This window comes from Ochotona princeps, chromosome 6 (assembly GCF_030435755.1).
Source record: "Ochotona princeps isolate mOchPri1 chromosome 6, mOchPri1.hap1, whole genome shotgun sequence".
Classification (NCBI taxonomy): Eukaryota; Metazoa; Chordata; class Mammalia; order Lagomorpha; family Ochotonidae; genus Ochotona; species Ochotona princeps.
Window position 1 is genome coordinate 53992148 of NC_080837.1, and position 20938 is coordinate 54013085.

The window sequence follows — 20938 nt, forward strand, 5'->3', positions numbered from 1 at the left end:
AGGCTGTTCTGAGGCCTGAATGAGATTATTACTATTTATACTAATGTTTACAAAACATTGCTTTTCATAATGATATCTGCTAACATTTTAATTACTTGCCATTTGTTTTGTTGACTAATATCAAATCCAAACCAAATACCTTTAAGTCAGTCCTTTTAAATGAGAGTATTAACCACTTTTATTTGTGATCTGTACAGTTGTGTTAACATTTCTTATGCCCTTCTATGAAAATTCTAGGATATATAATATTATATTTACTGGAGTGTCAACATGCAGTACCATACAAGTGGTTGGTGGTGTGGTAATAGACATGAGTGGGGTTCTGTAGGAGACCTTTCTGTTTGGCTGGAATAAAAATGAGACCTTAGTAAAATAGATGTAAGGAAAGGGAGCAAAGGTCAGATAATAATCAGAATCACAGTGCTTACCCATCATCAGTTATTTTGCACACTGTGTCCCAAAATTGTTTGTGGCAGTAAAATAACAGCCCGAAGTTAATATCTTGCTTTGAGAAAAAGTGAAGAAACCTAATTTTTAGTCATAATGAAAAATGAAGTTTAAAAGGGAGGAGGGACAGTACTATTCTTGTAGAATAGTACTAGTCAAAAGATAGCCTGTGTACTGACTTTTTTAAATGTTTTACTGACAAGATAAGGAGGTTTTAAAATCTTAAGCTCACATTATGAAGTGCATTGTTCAGTTGACATTTTTTGTTAAGGAGGGGCATACTTGCTTAGTGAAAGAAGCATTGCATGACTTAAATTAGCTCTGAGCAGTGTGGGATCTGGTAGAGAGTACAGCAAAGGAATAATATAATTGGATTCAATTTTAAAAGCAATAATCAATTGCATGAACTTGTTGAAAGCCCTGAATACTGTTAAGTGTCAGGCACACAGTTTTGAACAGAGCAGTCCACTCAGTTCTTGGAGCTTACTGCTCATAGAGGAGGAATATAAATAAATATGTATATAACAGATGACTGATAAATTGCAAAGGTTGCCAGAATTAATCTGTGGAGTTACCTTTTGTTTATATTCCCTTTCACTCTACAAATCCATTCAGTGACTGTCAAATTTTTTCTCATGATTATTTTTACATTGCCTTTTTCTTTATAATTGCTTTAAATGGGGCTTATCGGTTTTCATTTTAGAACCTCTGATTTCATTGTAATTGAACTTTTTCCCTGCCAACTTTTCCTTCCTTGATGCTGATGCAAGAGTGATCTTTCTAAAACATTTCTGTAAAGATTACTTAAGCATGTATCTTGTTACCTTGAGATGAAATTCAAACTTAAGCACATAGTGAATGTTTTGTAAGATCACTTATACTTAAATGATTCCTGTTCCTTAAGGGAGCATTCAAGTGTAACTAAACTGAAGGTATTGGTTCTGCTTTCTTGTTACATCCTGCTTCCTTTTCTCCTGTGCATGTACGAAGCTTTGTAATACTAAAATTATACAATAGCAGTTAACCAAAATATCATCCTGTGCCATAGTACCTCATCAACAACAGTTGTTCTTAAAATGTGGTCCCCAAAACAGCACAGTTAACATCACCTGGGAACTGATTAGGAATTCAGATGACCAGGTTGCACCCCAGACAAAACAAATAGTATTACTTCCCCAGCAACTTATGTTAACAAGCCCACTAGCAAATTACAACAAAAGCTAAAGAACCAGATCTTTCCAGTCACAGTTGGCACAGCAAGCTAATCCTCCACCCTGTGGCGCTGGCATTCCATAGGAGTGCCAGTTCATATCCTGGTACTATACATCCCATCCAACTCTCAACTGGTGGCCTGGGAAAGCTGTGGAGGATGGCTAAAGAGGACCCTGCACCCATGTGGGAGATACAGAGGAATCTCTAGCTCCCAGCTTTGGACTGACTCAGTCATTTGGAAGCTCAGCCAGCGATGGAAGACCTTGCCTGTTTAGAATCTGCCTTTTAAGATAGATAGATAGATAGATAGATAGATAGATAGATAGATAGATAGATAGATAGATAGATAGATCTTTAAAGAAACAAGAAGAAAAAGATCCAGAACTTTTAACTGATTTTCTATTCCTTCCTACCATATTCAAACAGTACCTCTTGCAGAAAGCTTTCTCTGTTTATTCCCCTCTTCTTCCCCTCCTTCCTTCATTTATATACTTATTTGTTTGAAAAACACACATGCGGAGGCAAGAGAGACAGATTCAGATCAGTCTTTCATCTGCTGGTTTATTCTCCAAATAACGGCAATAACCTGACCTGGCCAGGCTGAGGCCAGGACACTGGAGCTCCCATCTGTTCTCCACATGTGTGGCAGGAGCCCAGCTGCCCAAACCATCTTTCATTGCCTTCCATCAGGCACATCGGAGGAAGCTGAATTGGAAACAAGGCCCAGGCATCTGGGACTTTGATAATTTGAGTTGGTATCATGGGATGCCTGCATCTGAAATAGCTGCTTAACTTGCTGTGCTATAATGCCAGCTTCTCCCTTGTGTTTCTAACCTATTTAGTACCTTTTCTCTGTACTTAATACTTTTTTTAGACCTGATTCCTATCCATATGCCTTTCAGTTTTATAGGTGTTTTCAGAACCTAGCTCTTACCTACGGCAATACTTGGCACCAAACTCAGGGTGAAAGTTCCATTCCTTCTCTGGCAGGGGAGGGGAATGTCTTGTGTTAGGTCCTTGAAATCATTTAGTCAGCCGATTCCAAGATAACCACAGGAAGAACCTAAAGTTTCAGAGAATGTATAGCAGCTTAATGATTAAGTTGATAATTTTATTTGGCACTCAGTTTGTGATACAAATATCTAAATGCTCCATAACAGGAAAAAGGTTCCCCACTCCTAATAAAGATTGATTTGATGTTACTATTCTGTGTATTCAAATTTATTCTCTTTACAAATGTTACTGATGGGCCTGAGGCAATAGCCTAGTGAACTAAAGTCTCACCTTGTATACCCTGGGATCCTATACAGGTACCAGTTTATGTTCTGGCTGCTCTACTTCTCATCCGACTCCCTGCTTGTGGCCTGGGAAAGCAGTCAAGGATGGCCCAAGGCCTTGGAACCCTGCACCTGTGCGGGAACCCCAAAAGAAACTCCTGCCTTTGAATTGCTTAGCTCCAACCATTGTGGCCACTTAGGGGAGTGATGAAAGATCTTTCTGTCTCTCCTCTCCTTGAATTTGCCTTCCCAAGAAGAATAATCTTTTTTTTTTAAGATTTTTATTTATTTTTATTACAAAGTCAGATGTACAGAGGAGGAGAGACAGAGAGGAAGCTCTTCCGTCCGATGAATCACTCCCCCAAGTGAGCGCAACAGCCAATCCGAAGCCGGGAACCAGGAACCTCTTCCGGGTCTCCCACGCAGATGCAGGGTCCCAAAGCATTGGGCTGTCCTCGACTGCTTTCCCAGGCCACAAGCAGGGAGCTGGATGGGAAGTGGAGTACCTGGGATTTGAACCAGCGCCCATGTGGGATCCCGGGGCATTCAAGGCGAGGACTTCAGACACTAGGCCACGCTGCCAGTCCCAAGAAGAATAATCTTTAAAAAATTAAAATGCTACTGGCTTTTTCCACAGGTAGCATATTGCCATTTCATTTAAAAAATATGTAGAATTTATTTCAAATTCTAATTAAAGAGAGAGAGGGGAGTTAGATAGCTGTTCCATCCACTGCTGCTTTTTCCCAGATGACCACAAAGGCCCACAGTTGGGCCAGGCTAAAGCTAGGATACTGGAACTTCATCTGGATCCTCCTACACAGTGCTGGGGCGCAAGCACTTGCATCCTCCAATGTTCTCCAAGGCACAATAGCAGAGAGCTGGATAAGAAGTGGAGCAGCCAGGACTCATATTGGCGCCCATATGCTCCCAAAACCATGTTTTTAAATCATATATATTACCTCAAGAAGCAACTTCTCTACTTGGAGGGGACTTTCCTTTGTTTAAACACAAAAATGTTTGATCTGTAAATTTAAGATTTCCCTTGCAGCTGACATGCCCAGTTCTGGACTGTTTTCGCCCATGTGTGTAAAATCCTCCAGTGTATTCATTTTGAGTTGATACTTAAGATTTAACTCCCATAGTTCTTGCTTATTGGAAATGATTATAGAATTGCTTGCTCACATACTTACAGGACTAGATGAAAATCAGTTAATATGTGACTGACCACTTGTAAATTATTAAGTCATGGGGCAGGTATGGTGTAGCAGGCTAATCCGCCTGGCATTGGCATCCCATATGGGTACCAGCTTGAGTTCTGGCTGCTCCACTTATGATCCAGCTCCCTGACAATGGCCTGGGAAAGCAACAAAGAATGGTCCAGTTCCTTGGGCCACTGCACGAGAGACCAGAAGAAGCCCATTGGTGCCCAGCTTCAAATTGGCCCACCTATGGCCATAGTGGCCATTGGTGCAGTGAACCAGTTGATGGAAGATCTCTGTTTCTCCCCCAACCTCTCTGTGGCATTATGACTTTCTAGTAAAATAGATACTTTTCAAGCAATTAAGTCATGAGAATTTTAAGATAGGCTGTTACAAGCTAAATGTAGCCCTTCAAGTGAATTTTGTAAAAATGTGCAACATGGTTAATGATTTTTACCAACTACTAAAAATTAAGTTACAAATTATTCTGGTTGGATGATGATAAAATAACTTTCCCTGCTTTTTATCTCAAAGAATTCTAGGAGTTTGGATATGCAGGTAGAATTTCTTATATTATGAAAACTGACTAAAATTAATCATAAGCTTCTCATTTTAAGAGAAAAAAAATAAGAAGGCTCACAAATACACATTTTTAGCCCAGGTATGAAGTCACTTTTTACTACTGTGTTCTGTTTTAGGATATAATTGAATATGCATAATATCTTTTATATTTAAAGTTAAGATTAAAGGTGAAAAAAATAATCTGAGATGTCTTTAACTTAGGATTCAGTAATTATAATGGATTTTGATTGCTATTTTTTCTTTCATGATTTCAGGGTTAGTCAACAAAATAAAATCAACCTGATGACAGCAGACAATTTATCCATCTGTTTTTGGCCAACCTTGATGAGGCCAGATTTTGAAAATCGAGAGTTTCTGTCTACCACTAAGATCCATCAATCTGTTGTTGAAACGTTTATTCAACAGTGTCAATTTTTTTTTTACAATGGAGAAATTATCGAAACTGTGAACACTGTGGCTCCTCCACCATCTTCAAACCCGGGACAGTTGGAGTCGATGGTACCTCTTCAATTACCACCCCCATTGCAACCTCAGCTGATACAACCACAGTTACAGACGGACCCTCTCGGTATTATATAAGTAGGAAGTGATTGCAGACAGCTTGAAATTGAACAAAAGCAAATCTAGACATGCATGTTTCAGGGTTCAGTAGTGTACTTCATGTTTCATACAGATAACTCATTCAGAATGATGGGACATTTTCTCTTTGAACTATATGATATTCTTTATTCATTCACTTACATTACAAAAATCTAAGACCATGTGATAAGCATGACTGGAGAGGTTTAATTTTTATAAACAAAAATAGCTATAAAATACAAAGCTGCTGCTGCATGCAACCTTATTGCAATCAGTATATCATTTCTGTGGCAATTTCTGTCACATTATATTGTGAATAAAATTTTTCTATAGAAATTAAATGATTTAAAAACTCATATGAAAACATTTAATGCTTTCAGCCTGCTTTATGGCTGGTTTTGTTATTTAATGTGCTAATTTGGACAACCTAATTTACATCCTAGAGTTGTAGATAACTAAAAGCCCAGTGAAGTATTTTATAATTTCAGGCTACTTAGACAATGCTTGGGAAGTTATTTGAAATAAGAAATACACTTAACATATTCCACATTTCTGCACCTTCATCTGAATCAACCTTTGGATGATTTAATGAGGAGTAAATGAATCTGTTTCTTTCAGACACAACCAAGAACAAGCTATGGCTAAAGTTAGTTGATAATGTTGTGTGAAAGATACTTGCCACCAAGTTGTTTCTTTATGGTCCAAAAAGAAATAAACATTTTGTACACGGTTAATTCTGTAAACAGATGCATGTTCAGAAGATCTATGATGGTCTTGTAATCTTAATCTAATATATTTTAGATATTTTAATTTATTCCCTCTTGGGGAATACATTCAGTATAGTGTAGAAAATAATTCATGACGGTTTCATATAAGTTTCTATAACTTTTCATACATAAACATGAAATTTGTTGTAGAAAATTATTTAAACCAAGCATTTTAATCTAGGACTTCAGTTTAATCTGTTCCTTGAATCTATTTTTCTGTGGCCCTTAAAAACATATCCAGAAAAATTGATTGCTAATATAGCAATAAAAATACTTTGGGTACTGACAAACTCTTTGGAGTGTGTATATATATATAAAATTACAAAATTGTATGCATATTCTTTCTTGTGATGTGTTGTAGTACCATTTTTTAAACTAGTTTTTTCTTTTGATATTGGTACCAGATTTGCTCTAAATGACCACTACTTTGGGGGTTAAACTTTTTATTGATGAAGATGTAACCAGAATACTAACATGAGCAAAATTTTCAGAGTAGGTGGCGCAGATAAATTTTGTTAGGCTTCAATTATTTTTCTTTTAAATGTCAAACCATGCCATTTTTTATTGGAAAGGGAAATAATTGGTTTGCTTTCCATTTGTAGATTATATTTGGAGCAGTAAAGACAAAAATTCTTTGATTGATGTTGTAGTCTTCGTTCATACTGAAGTTTTCAGATTATTATGTGTATTGTATAGTAAATAGATAATTTTGAGGTTCAAGGCTCTTAAGAGTTTGATTTACTCCATTTTTTCCTAAAATATTCTTTCGCAGCTGTTAAGTCCTAGGTGTTATACTTCCATTCTTAACTTGAGAGGCAAGATGTCGACATAAACCAGGCTGCTGTTGAAGTACATGTATATTATAAATTATCTTATTTGTGTTATACTCTTACATGTTATTATCTTTTCTAAGAAAATAAAATCCCTATTATTCCTATTGCAAAGCACACAGGAATTAAGAAAGTACAGTGATTAAAAAAAAACCTGGTAAAGTAGTATTCTTAACTTGTTCTATATTGCTTAAACCTATTGTCTGTATAGCTTTAATTTATAGCTGTCAGTTTAACATTGGCATGTCTGGTAAAGAAAATTAAACTTTAAGAGTTTTATAAACTGTTTCTAGGTTGCTAAAGAATTTATTTTTCTACTATATATGGTATAGACAAAGCATCAAAGTATGTACAGGAAAAAAGCCTGACTATTTCTGTTGGAAGAAGACTGAAAAGACAATTTTCAGAATTGTTCGTGTCTTCAGTTCATTCTGTCATAACTTTGCTATTGTAATATGTGAATCCCAGTTTATTTAAACTGTTCTCTTTTATACTGTGTTAATTTAACATTCGTATGCATTTATTACCATTTCTGTTATTAAAACTAGCATTTACCATTTTCCACATCAACCACCTTGCACTGTCCTCAAAATTTAACTCTGCTTTTCTATGCATTTTATCAGTGATTTGACTCACTTTATAGTGAGTCATCTAAATATTCTTAATTTGGTTCAGTTAACCAGTAGGTTAGTTACTGACAACTAAAATACAGCTTAAAGCTCAGTCGGTTATACCAAATTGTTTTTCTTTTGTTTTGTTTTTGTTAAGGGTTTAGGCATGCTTTGAAATGTTAGCAAAATTCTGAAAACAGAATGATTGTTTTTTCCTGGCTAGTTACTGGAAGAGGGGTATGTATGAGACTTCTTGAAAGATTAAAAGAGTACTAGTCTCATAAGTATGAGTAAAACATTAAGGCATATTTTATAATGTTAAAATTCCATCTACACACATTCCATTGTTTTGCTTAAGGTCAGTGCTTAAAGGAATTACAATATTGGACTTATAGTGTCTAAATTAGCAATATAAAGAAGCATAGTACTGAATTTGTTAGTAAAATTCTATTTAATACTTGTTAGAATCCACAATTATGAATAAAATTCCCAGCACCATGTAATTTCATTTGAAATGGTATTTGTTAATAATTTCCCCCTGACATTTACAATGTAAATACTGTAGGTAACTGCAATTTAACTTAGCCAAAAAGCAGCTTTTATTTTCCATACTGTATGTAAATAATGTAGACTTTTTTTTAAGGTACTGGAATCTAATTTCTAATATCTCTTAGATATAAACAAAGGGAATAATTGGAAAAAGAACTTAGGCCTTAGCTTCCATGGTGATTTTTAGTTTTTTATACAGTAATAATTGTGATGCTATTTGTCAACTGGATATAAATATATATATAACTTTAAAAAGTCAAAAGTGCTTTGTTTTCCTTGTTTATAATTAATGTAATTTTTGTGCTTCACCCACAGGATGCTGCAGTAAATTAAATATTAGTGGAGCTTCTAATGTATAAATGTTATAAATAAAACATTAAGAAGCTGTGTAATTTTAAGTTATAGATACCTCTGTTTTTACCATTTCATGGTAAAAATCAGGGTTTTTTTTTTTCTCGAGTAAAATATTTAAAATAAAATTAAAATTTATGTTAATACAAAAATTCAATTAAGGAGATGTATTTTTTTGAGCTTTCCCTATACCACAAAAGAAGAGCCAGATTTTACTCTGGTTGTATATAGATGAAAACTGGATTCTTTACAAAAAATGGTGAGTAAAAGTAAGAGAGTGCACAGATTTCTAAGACTCAGGTTTTGTCTGGACCTGAATTTTGAAGAATGGCTACACATTGCCTTAAGCCACTGGAAATATTTTTTGAACCTATTCTACTTAGAGCTGAGTTGCTAACATCAAAAAGCATAATACCTTTGTTTTTTCTTCAATACATTGTGAATATTAAGCTGAACTTTATATGTGTATGTTATCAAGTTATTTGATTACCAGTGAGTTCTCTTTGACTTCAATCTTTGTGTATCTTAGATTTAATTATTTTTTATTAAGTTAGCTAATTCTTGGGCTGAACAGGTTGTTTTTATATGTATGGGACATGTTTGGGGTTTTTTTTTTTAATTTTTAATTGAACTCTTTAAGTACCTTCAGCTTTTTCAGTTTATCAAAGTACCTGAAAATAAAATTTTCTAAGATTTGATAAAGAAAGGGGAGTATTTTTTAGAATCATATTTTTATGACAGCATCTGTATGTTCTTCAAAGCCTAAACGTTAATGTCAGTTATATCCCATCATTTGATGCGATGCACATACCATCGTATTTATGAAGTACTACTTGAATTTGGGGGAATGGATCTTTGCCATCCTTTTGAACTTCATGCATGTTTCCATATTTCTCCATAGAATATTAGTTTTATCTCCGTGTCTGAAGGAAGATGGTGGGGAAAGCCACTGAATCTTATATTGTTCTTATCCTAATTAAGTCCTGTGATGTTTGTCTAGTTTTGGAAATTCCATTCGTAGTAGCAGTAATTCTGGGAAAGGCAATGTGTGATAGTCAAATTTAACTATTATCACTAACTGTATACAATTAGAAACCTTCAAATTACTGTTGATGCAGTTATAGGTTAGTCATTTTTAATATTTTGTAAGACCTGCACTGTATGCACTTTGTAACAAACTGTCAGAATTTGTACTTCATACTTATTTCCACAGTCTCGATTTTTTTTTCTGCCCCTGGAGATAAAAGTTACTGAGAAGGTAAGAGCAAATAGAATTTAAGTCAAATTTGGTGATAACAGGTTTTGTGGTAAAATCACAGTTCCCCAAGCATCTTTATCCTTCTCAAACTTGCTTATTTCTTAGAAAACCCAATTCCCACATACTTAATTTAGATGAGTTCAGATAATAAGCATTTCCCACTGAGAATAACATAAGATGATTTTTACCAACCCTCCAACTGAGGATATCTAGAAAAAATAATACTGTGTACAAGAACCAATTTAAAAGACCATCAGATAAGTGAGCCTATCTTGGCTTCACTTGCCTCTAGGGGTTTTTTTGCAAAATTCTGGAAGAGTTGTCAAAGAGAGTGACTATGCTTATGTGCACATGTAGGTGGGACAAGAACCAAAATATATGTAAAAATTGAAATTTTGTCACATCAGTTAAGAGACTTGATTCAGAAATGCTTAATTCCACACAAGAAGAAAAGCATATCAAAAGCAAAATTAAACAACCAGAAGAGAAGAATTACCTTCTCAGAAGTCTGACCTAAAGCTGCTTTCTTAAAACATAGAGAATAAGAATCAATGAAATGGACCTTAAGATAGAATTCAGTGTCTGAAAGAGTCTTTCAAATGCAAAGTAGATGATAACTGCAGAAAAGTTTTCAAAATAATCATACCATGATAAAACAGCAATGGGGGTCAGCAGTAAGGGTTGGTATGGGAAAATGGAAGTTTTTTTCCAAGCAAAGGAAAACTATTCCCAGATGCAATCCTGAGAGGTATGAGTGAGAAGTAACGAATTTTAAGTATGTGGGTAAATTACATTCTAGTGTGAAAATATTGTGTAGGTTTGAATGTGAGTTGAAGACCTGTGGGCTGGAAATAATTCGAGTTAATACTGGTAAGTCCTTACCCAAGAAGAAAGTTAGATTGCTTTATGAGAAACAATTTCTGGTATAGCTGCTATACTAATAGTAAAAGCCAGTAGAAAAAGAAAACAATAAATGAAAAGCTTAGTCAAGAGAAAGAATAGTACAAAAATTTGGTAGGGTGCATTTCAACCCGAACAGTGACATTGATTTTTACTAGATTTAATAGACCATAGCAAAATCAAGTTACAGAGACCACTTCAAAAATAAGGTTACAGAGAAGCTGAAGGGAAGTGTTAAAAACTTGATGCCAGTATATTTGAAAGTGTGGAAGGAAGTAGAAAAATCTCCCCCAAAAGCATAACATGAAATCTTGTGAAAAGAGTAGGAACTACAAATATATCTGAATTCCGCTGCTGGACTTGCAATTCCAAAGTTCACACATGTAGGTTCACATAATTTTGCAGATGGCAGTAAAAAAAGTGTTATATGAGGTCTTCAGTAGAAGAAAAATAGAGAAAAAATGCTAAATGAATTTTATCAATCTAACGTAATCCTAATAAGCAAACTTAGCAATGTTCTGGGGAAGTTTTACTAACAAATATGAAATCGAGCTTTTTAGAATGTTTAGCAAGATCAGACGAAATAGAGGAGCTTGGGGGGGGAGGGGAGAAAAGTTTCTTGTTTTGAAAAGAGATCTTATCCTCTGTTTCATTCTCCAAATGCCCCCAGTACCCTGAGCTGGGACAGGCATAGGGACTATAGATCTGTTGTGTGACTGGGATGTGAGTAAATGAGCCATCACCTGCTGAAACTAAGTAGAGCCTGGTCTTGAACCTGGATTCTGCCACATGGAATGCAGACATCCTAAGAATTTGGCTGCCCCAAAAGTTCCCCATTCCCCACTGCCAAAATTGTTTGTACTTAGAAAACATTTACAGAATGAGAAGGTGGATTTTGTCAATGAGGGGACAACATGATGAGATTATACAAATGGTAAGAGTTGGTGCTATTGTTTTTACACAGGGAGATGTCGAGGAAGAGCATCAGTAGAGATTTTTAAGCTTTTTTAAATTATTATTTACATGATTTCATTTTGTAGGTATTCCACCCCTCCTACTCTGCTTCCTCCCTCCCACCATTTTACTCCCATATTATCAAGATAGTATGATACTTCAGTAACAGTTACAAGCTTAATGTTCTACTAAAGTATAATCATGGCATTGTAGATACAGACACAATAGTAGAAAACCCACTATTAGATTGTCAAGGTATGTTTAACAATTTCATTCTAAATTTGTACACACTTGATTTTGGCTATAACTCCAAAGAGCAAAAAAGCATGTTAGAAAACCAACGCAAAATAGAAAAGTCGACTTCCAGTAGTTGATGGAACACTTCTCTTTCATAGGTAATGGAAAAAAGTTTAAAAATTAGTGGGTATCGAAGATTTGGACAAAATGATCAGCAAAATTGACATAGAATATACATTAGAATATATATAAAATATATATTAGACACTGCACCCAGTAACTATAGTTATTTAAAGTAAAATTGGTCCACAAAGCAATCTCAGTAAGTTTTAAAGGATTAAAGTTTGGTTTCATTAATATTAAGAATCAGTATTAAGAAACAAGAAAATGAGAACAACCCCAGATGTTTGGAATCTTCAGTAAATAATGAGTTAAGGGTGTGCTTTGGCACAATGGTTAAGATATCACTTAGCATCCTGCTCCAGATTGCTTAGGTTCAAATTGCAGCTCTGCTTCCAATTCTAGTTTCTAGTGAATGTAAACACCAAGAAGTGAAAGTTGATCGCTCAAGTACTTGTGTCCTTGCTGCCTACATGCCAGACCCAAACTGAGTTTCAGGCTCCTACTTTTGGCCATTCCCAGCTAAGGCTTATTATAGGAATTTGGGGAGTGAGCCCCTCTTTCTTTTAAAGTAAATAAAAATTTGAAAATTAATGAGTTAAAAGGAAATAATGAAAAGTAGAGCTATTTTGAACTAAACAATGAAAATAACATTAGATCTAGGGCTTTAACATGTGTGGACCATTCAGCCATGTTTAGAAGATTTTGTGGCTTTTAATACATAGCAACAGTATTTGCAGTTTTGCAGATAACAAAAAAAAAGCTGAAAAGCTATGTAGAAGATAAATAATACAGTATAAAGTCATAACTTATCTTTGAAAAGACAATTAAGGGACGTTACTTAGATTGTTAGGCCCGTATGACAGCAATATTAGAGAGTTCCTTGGTGGAATAAGGCAATCCAAGGTGTGGGGTTGCATTCAAATCAAAAGATCAAGCTGACTCTGCAAGAGTCTCCAAATAGCAGGAACAAGGAACCTGATTAAGCCATAGGAGTAAGTAGCTCCAATGTCTCTATCAGCTATGATTGCACTGGTGTCTACCCAGCTCTAAATGATGGCCATGAGGCAACTATGTTAGTACATGTTTAGGATGTTTTGAAAAAGAATTGTCTCTAGGATTGCAGTCAGTTGAGTCTTGAGCTGTAGCACATTGAGAGATACTTACGCTCAATGATGCTTTTCATGGCTCCTGTAGTCAATGATCAGGCATGGGCTGGGAATGGACCAGGAAGAGAATACAGACGCTTCAGCCTAGCATTCCATATGAGAAATCTTTACGTCAGCTCCTATTGGATTGGTCCAGTCTACCTAGGCTGTCCTGAAGTCTGAGGCCCTTGCCTGTCTCTGCCCATTTGAGTTTGACAGGTGTCACTTCTGCATTGTGATAAATGCCTTTATTGTTTGATTCCTCACCTTTATCTTCCAGTCATTTTTACAAATATATTTTACCACTTGTAACTTCACCTTAGTATTTGCTTTCTAGAGGATCTCCAAGTTCATACTAGAGTGGTTTAATACTCAGGTATTTGAAAGATTTATTGGAAAAAAGTTCAGTGGGATTGGCTGTTAGAGACCACTGACCCAGCAATGGGACACTGAGAAACTGCAGGTGGGCAGTTAGAAGTTAAATGTCTTCAAATTAAAAACCTACCTCTTGCAATGAGAGAGTGAACATTACTGAGGAGCCAACTCATAATTTCGTACTTAGATTTAAGAATCAGTAACAAATTTTTCAAATGTTTGGAAAGTTGCCGACTTTGAAAATAGTATATATTGAACCAAATTTTATTCTAAGTATCTTGGTATTAAAAACAGAAACCCTGGAAAATAGAGTGGAGACATTACTCAGCACATGAACAGGGGATTCAACAAAGTACAATTAATGAGTTGCCTGGCATACTGTGGAGCAAAATTAAAAAGCTCAGTGTCATACTTACACTGAAGCAGATGTGTGGCCAGACTCCTGCCCTTGCTCCCCAAGAGTTATATTGTAGGGTTGAACCCAAAGAACGCATTGAACTTGACCCAACTAGTCCTCAGACACAGTGGGCATTATGTTCAGATGCAGTAATAGTTGAGGTTTTGATAGATAATAGTGTGTTGTCTTTATATCAGTAAAAGGTAAGATTTTAACATTTTAGGCAAAATGGGGCCCATGAAAATCATAAACCATTCATTCATCTAGCCTATCAGCAGCTTTGACAGGAGAGAGCCACCAGTACCACTCGGGAGTTGGGTGATAGTTCCTCTCACCTGCAAATTGCTGTGATGGCAGGAGGGATGGTCCTGAAGCAGGTGGCACACTAAATGTCCAAAAACCACAAGGTTAGAAGCCATATTTACTATAATGACCTGTCAATTTGGAGGAATGGTCATGGAAAACTGACCTGCCTGCAGGGATTATTGAAGATAGTTTTTAAAACCATGGTATCCCTAAGAGCAAAATAGGTATACATTCAAGGATGGTTCTGTTAACTCTTTAAAAAAAAAAAAGCATGTGTGGAAAAGCAAGACACTGAGGGCAACCACTTTTTTAAATCCCTTTATCAGTTTGCTGACACAATCGTCATTCAGATCCAGAGTCAAAGGCCTAAAATGTGAACAGGTCTGTAGGAGAGACCTTGCAACCTCCCAGTAAATCTGTGCTGTAGAATTGTCTTACTTCATTCCCAACGAGATGCAGGTGATTCACTTGGACAAATATACACCAAGAGTACCCTACATGTGAAAGAATATTGGACATTAATCCTGAGTCAACAACTTCCCACTTGGAGATCAAAGCATTTTCTGCCACTCTTGTTAAATGGGAATATAGTTGGATCGAATAATAAATGCATTGCTGGCCAAATTCCAGCTTATAAAGGGGTTCACTCATCAGAAGTGGTTATTAGACAAATTCTAGGTGTTTAGGTAACTCACCTGGTTCTTGATCTGTGGAGTAAGAGCTATAGAGTGGGAAAGACCAAATAGAAGGCAATGAAACATGTTCAACATCCAGTCAAGGTAAACAATCAAAGGCTTGATGTTTCCCAAGTCACGAAGATTAGTGCCACCTGTAAAGACGCAAACCAGAGATGGTGTTCTGTATGATTCACTGATTAGGCTTCTGAAAAACAGGTGGGTCCTGGAAAATGGCTGTTGTAGGTTTCACCAAATAGATGACAGCCCTAGATACGATGTTGAATGTGTTATCATTGATAGAGCAGATTAATACAGTCTTATTAAATGTTATGTGGTCACTGCTTTGGGACATACAAGAATATATTGTAATTCAGAAAGAAATAGCATGTGGAAAAGACAACAATATCCACTTAAGAGTTTTACCTCAGAACTAGTTAAATTTTCCTAACACCTGGTATGTTTTCAAGAGAACCAAGTTTCTGCATATCCCTTTGGCTGTCACTTTAAACCATTAAAGTAATGACATGTTTACTTGGCAAGGTGACCAAGAAGATAGCTCACATACTGAACTTCTGATTAAGGGATGCTTGCCAGAAGGGTGTAAAACATCCTGTGAAAATAGCAAGGAGCTACTGCACAGAATTTTTAGGCGTATAATGGTTGGCACATGCTAGCATAACCCCTCAATGTAAGCCAGACTTGTCAGAACTTGCATTTCTAACACAAATAAGCACATCCTACACAAATGTTTCTTGGCCTTAGCACTACTGACCTTTCATTTTCTTTCAGAAATACTTATTTAAAAGGCAGTTACAGATGGGCTTGGCAGAGTGGCCTAGTGGCTAAGGTTCTCGCCTTGATCCCATATGGCTGCTGGTTCTAATCCCGGCAGTTCCACTTCCTCTTTGTCTCTCCTCTCAGTATATCTGACTTTGTAATAAAAATGGAATAAATCTTAAAAAAAAAAAACATTTAAAAAAAAAAAAAAAAAAAGGCAGTTACAGAAAGGGAGACATTTTTCATCTGCTGGTTCCTTCCCCAAATGGCCACAATGGCCAGGGCTGGCCCAGGCTGAAGTCAGGAGCCAGAAACAATCCAGGTTTCTCATGTGGGTGGCAGGTGCCCAAATACTTGGCTAACTGCTGCTGCTTTCCCAGGCACATTAGCAGAGAACTGGGTTGGAAGCAGAGCAGCCAGGGCCAAAACTGATACGATGATATGGGGTGCCGGTGTCACAGGCAGTGTTTAACTCAATGAGTCACATTACTGCCTCCCCTCCACCCTGCCACTGGTATTTTAGACCTGATAATTCTTTGTATAGGGAACTATCTTGTAAGGATTTTTTAGAACATGCCTGACCACTACCCAAGCTTCTGTTAATGGCATTTTATCTCAATCACACACAAAGAATAAAAATCATGTCTTTGCAAAAACTGACGAGAAAGGACAGAGGGAAGGAGAGGGTAGGGAGATGAAGGGAATAAAAGAAGTGTGGTTGAATCTTGGAACTATATCTGTAAAATGGATGAAATTTGTTCTTTATTTTAAAGCTATTTTTAAGCAAAACTAAAAAATGTGGCTCTAGACTTTACCACATTTTTCTTGGGAACAGATGATCCCTGGTTTTACTTCTATGCAAAGTGACAGAGAAGTCTGATGGATTTCTCGATGGTCCAGAACAGAAAAGAGGTCCTCAGAAAGTCCAGGGTTTGGTCCAGCAACTCTGCTGTCCGGGCCATCTGGTTCATGTTGGATGTGCCAGTAGCAGTGAAGATGAAATGTGAAGTTTACAGAAAGCCCTATGGGGACTATTACAATGCAAAGCCCTGTGTCTATGCTGTGTACAGTTAAGATTTCTTTTACTTGAAAAACTGCTCTTGGCATGTTCCTGGACTCTAATAGAGAAAGGAACATCTGACCATCCATCTGGAGCTGCCCATATTGAATGCTTTCTGTCAGACCCATAAATTCAGAAACAGGGCCAGCAACAATTCATTGTGAAATTGAAACAGTAAGTCTGGGATTGCACTTGAACAGGACTAGGCAGCACAAGTTAGCCACATAATCAAGCAGTCTGGATTATCATATCACTCGCCTTCATTGTTCCTGTTTCCCTCCACCAGCTCATACGTGTAGTTACATGAGGGGCATCATATGACCCAGTGAAGGAGAGAGAAACCCAAGCTTGATTTGTAATCTTGGAACATGTCTTTGACAAGCAAAGTAATCAGAACCATCCCTCCACTATCTGACTTACAGATCCTAGAAGACAAAATTCCTCTTCCTTGATCGTCCCAGGACCAGCCAGCCACTCATTCCAGTAGAGACCCAACCACCAAAATGATTCAGATTAGCTATTCCCAGACTGTTCACCCTGCCCTGCTCTGCTTTTCCCACAGAAAGTACCTTAAAGACGGGCTCAATGCTTTTCCCTTGTTGCTCTTTTCTGCCTCCTGAACTGGTGTGGTGTGCTGTACCTCTGCCTTAGGACTTGTGAGTATGATCATCTTTGCTTCTCATAACCTCTCTTGTGTCCCCTCTTGTGGCTGCAAAAAAGAATGAAAAACCTACTCAGTAGTGGCCGTGAAAGACAGCTACTACTGGTTTAACAGAATGTTTACTAGAAAAAAACTGACTAGAAAATCACGGATCCGGAGTCTGCAGTGAAGGCATGGAGCTTGCCATATGGAGGGAGGCATACAGTATTGAATTTGTTTTGTTTGAAATATCCACCAGAACACATCAACTGTGGACAAGCCACTGGCCAATTAAGTAGGTAAGATGGCTCAGCACGTGGACATTAGCCAACCTTTGTTATCAGTCACACCAGTGGCATGAAAAACTCTAGAGCAGAGTGGCAACACAAGCGGAAGTAGTTGCTATGAATGGGCCCAGTAGCATAACTCTTACCTAACCAGGTTGATCTGGCTACTTACTCAGGCTGATTCAGCTATGTATGTCTAGTTGGCCTGGAAAAGAGTGCAAAGCTGAGCATCTGACACTCATTGAAGAAACTAATGAGACTCGGTGGTGATTTTATTATTGTGTTTGAAGGGCCCATAGTTCATTCTTTAAGAGTGGGCATCAGTTCCAGGTATAGATTTGTCTTTTCTTGGCCACAGAACCTCAGCAGCAACACTGAGTACTTATTAGTGTTTGGTCAATAGGCATTAAATCATGTACCATAGTATTGTATAAAAGAGATGCAGGTGTAGACCCATGAGCATAAGGTCTTCTAGTTTTATCACATTACACACTATCCGAAAGATACTGACAAAACAGGTTCTCCCTGCTTGTTACTACTTTCCTTTACCTCTTAGAAGGGTTACCCCAGTAAACATTTCCAACTCTGGCATGGTGTCTACTTTCCAAAGATCCCAAACTAATTCAGGCTACAAAGGAAGATATGAGCAATGACTAAGTGATGGAAGAAGAAACAAATCTATGCTTAGCTTATTTCGTAAGTGAGTTGTCTTTGCATGTGATCATGAACCAAAGATGAACTATAGCTTCACCTCCACTTCATTCAGGAAGGCCTTTAATAGCTAGCAATGAAAGGAAGTCCTCTTGGGCAGAGATTGAACCATTCACTTTGGTCTAAAGAGACATGGCTCAAGATGAATACAGATACAGACTCATGGACAGGGATGTAAAGAGAAAAACTGGAATATTACAAATAATATGTTGGGACTAGAGACATGTGAATGGACTTATTAGAATTGGTACCAATATGAAAGTCTTTTCGCTAGGTGCTAAGACTCTCCAGAGTGTGTGTTCCATGGAGAAGGCACTGAAATGACTTGGCTGATGTCATAAGCTAGACTTTGTTATTTGCCTCCTGGTGTTGGTGCAGATTGTCAGCATAATAGGGCCGGAGATTGTGAATAGGCTCCCCATTACTATGTTTGATCTAACTGCAGTCACTTTAACCTGTCTATACTTCATACAATGACTATCAAGAATGAGTCATCAATGCCATCTTCCAAGGAGACTCTTAAGGAGACCAATCAGCCACTTAGTGGCATGTTGCTTATTTTATATCCTTGTTAGCTACATGCTTTTATCAGAAAAGACATGTTTTCTCACTGTTGATTCAGTATCTGGGTGCTACAGAGTGATCAAGCAACAATACGTGGAACACATGATTTCAGGAACTGTAGGGCCGTTCCCACTCACCGGATTGGGAAATGTATGCTTCCTATTCCAATTATTTTGAGCCTGTGAATGTAGAGGTTATGTTTCCTAAAATAGAAGTTTAATGCTATGACTCCCACCTGGTTACTTAAGCTTGCAGATAAGAATAATCACCATTTTTACAGGGATAATTAATCATTCGTGACAAGAGGAAATAAAACTGCTATTATACCATGGGACCAGGAAGAAAATTGCGTTTGGCACTTGGTGATCTGCTAGGATGTCTCTTGGTACTCCCTCACTGAAAAAAAAATTGTTTAGAGATTTATTTATTTTCATTACAAAGTCAGATCTACAGAGAGGAGAGTCAGAAAGAAAGATCTTCTGCCTGATGATTTACTCCCCAAGTAGCTGCAAGGCTCTGGGTCATCCTCTGTTACTTTCCCAAGCCATAATAGGGAGCTGGAAAGGAAATGGAGCAGCTGAGACACAAACATGCACCCACACAAGATCCCAGCAGATACAACGTGAGAACTTTAGCCACTAGGCTGTTACACTGAACCCTCCCTCGCTGAAATTTGACAATAAATAAATGCAATAGCTATGGCAGGAAAAATACACTGTGACTAGGGGCTCATGGATAAGTGAGTAGTGTGCCTGCGAAGTACCTAGAAGAGCAGAGCAGAGGCACAGTTCATGGTAAAGATAATCTGGGATTTAATATAAACGGTGAATACTCTGTTGTTTAAAAAAAAAAAAAAAGATTTCTTTCTTTGAAAAACAGAGTTAGCTTCCACACCTGGTTCACTCCCCAAATGGCCACAACACCCAGAATTGGCTCAAGCCAAAGCCAGGAGCCAGGACCCTATCTTGGTCTTCCCCACTGGTGGCAGTAACCCAGGTACTTGGACCATCTTGTTTTCTTCCCAGGAGCATTAGCAGAAGAGCTGGGACTCGAACCAGTACTCCTGTATGGAATGCTATTGTTGCACATGTAGGCTTAACCTGTGCCACAGCACTGGCACCTGTATCATTTGATGCTCCAAGAAAAGCTTAATAACACTACTAATCTTGTATGTTTTCTCTTGAAATAGCCCACTGAACAGGAGGAGTAGATATTCCTAGAATCTCAGTTCTAACCATACATCAGGTCTGGATCAAACCTATCTTGAAATTGTCCTACTCCAAACTCCATAGCTTTTGGAAAGTAGGTCCCTATGTAATTCTTGAGATTAAACCATTGTTTGAATTCTGGTTTCAAACTCTTAATAATGATTGCATCATTTCCTGCTGTACTGTGACTTTGTTCTTATCTCATTCTTGCTAACAGTTTGACATACTAGAATTCTACCCTCAAATTCAGACTCATGGCTGAATCCTTTTAAGAGACTGACATCTTACCTGAGTAGACTGTTCTATACATACATCCCTAGTTCCTCCAAATGCATCTTTTCTGTGTTTACTGCTGGTTAGAATGTCTGGCCAATCAATATAGTCAAGCCAATGTCTGGGGCCGAGCCTTTCCTGCTTTTTGTTATTTACTTTCCTAGCAGGGTGACCAGATATCCTGGCTTGCCTTGAACAGAGTGGTTTCCTGGATTAGGAGACTTTGAATGCAAAAACTACAGAAGTCCTAGGCAATGCAGGCTAAATTGGTCATACTATTTCCTACTGAGTTGTGGTTTGAACTTGTGCCTTCATTCAAAGAGTTCTTCTATCACACGACTGTGTAGGAAGTTATACACATAATTAACTATCTATTATTACCCGAATGTGTGTGTCGGAAATCCAATTTCCTGGAGAGCATGCTCAGACACAAGTGAGAGTACAGGATGTTAATTAGAGAGTGCTTTTGTGACAAGTCCACCTGAGGGCAATGGCATGCTGGTAGAAGCTCACTAACCTGCTCTGTGCAGGGAAGGGAAAGCCCTGATTTGTAGGGTTGGCTCCTACCATGACTGATTTTCAGCTGCCAGCTGGATAGTAACCAACTTGCAAAGTCCCTTGCAAGTCTAACAAATTGGTTAC

The 20938-nt window shown here is 37.4% G+C and overlaps 1 protein-coding gene across 3 annotated transcripts in view; it reads left to right on the forward strand.

Moving 5' to 3' along the window:
* The window catches only part of ARHGAP5 (Rho GTPase activating protein 5), a 70003-nt gene extending 64595 nt beyond the window's left edge, over nt 1-5408 (forward strand). For all 3 annotated transcript variants that reach the window (XM_012926892.2, XM_058666314.1, XM_012926893.2), the window contains one exon: nt 4972-5408. In XM_012926892.2, the coding sequence (XP_012782346.2) occupies nt 4972-5296 (325 nt within the window). In that variant the 3' untranslated portion in view covers nt 5297-5408. The remainder of the gene's footprint in view (nt 1-4971) is intronic.
* Nucleotides 5409-20938: the final 15530 nt, after the last annotated feature.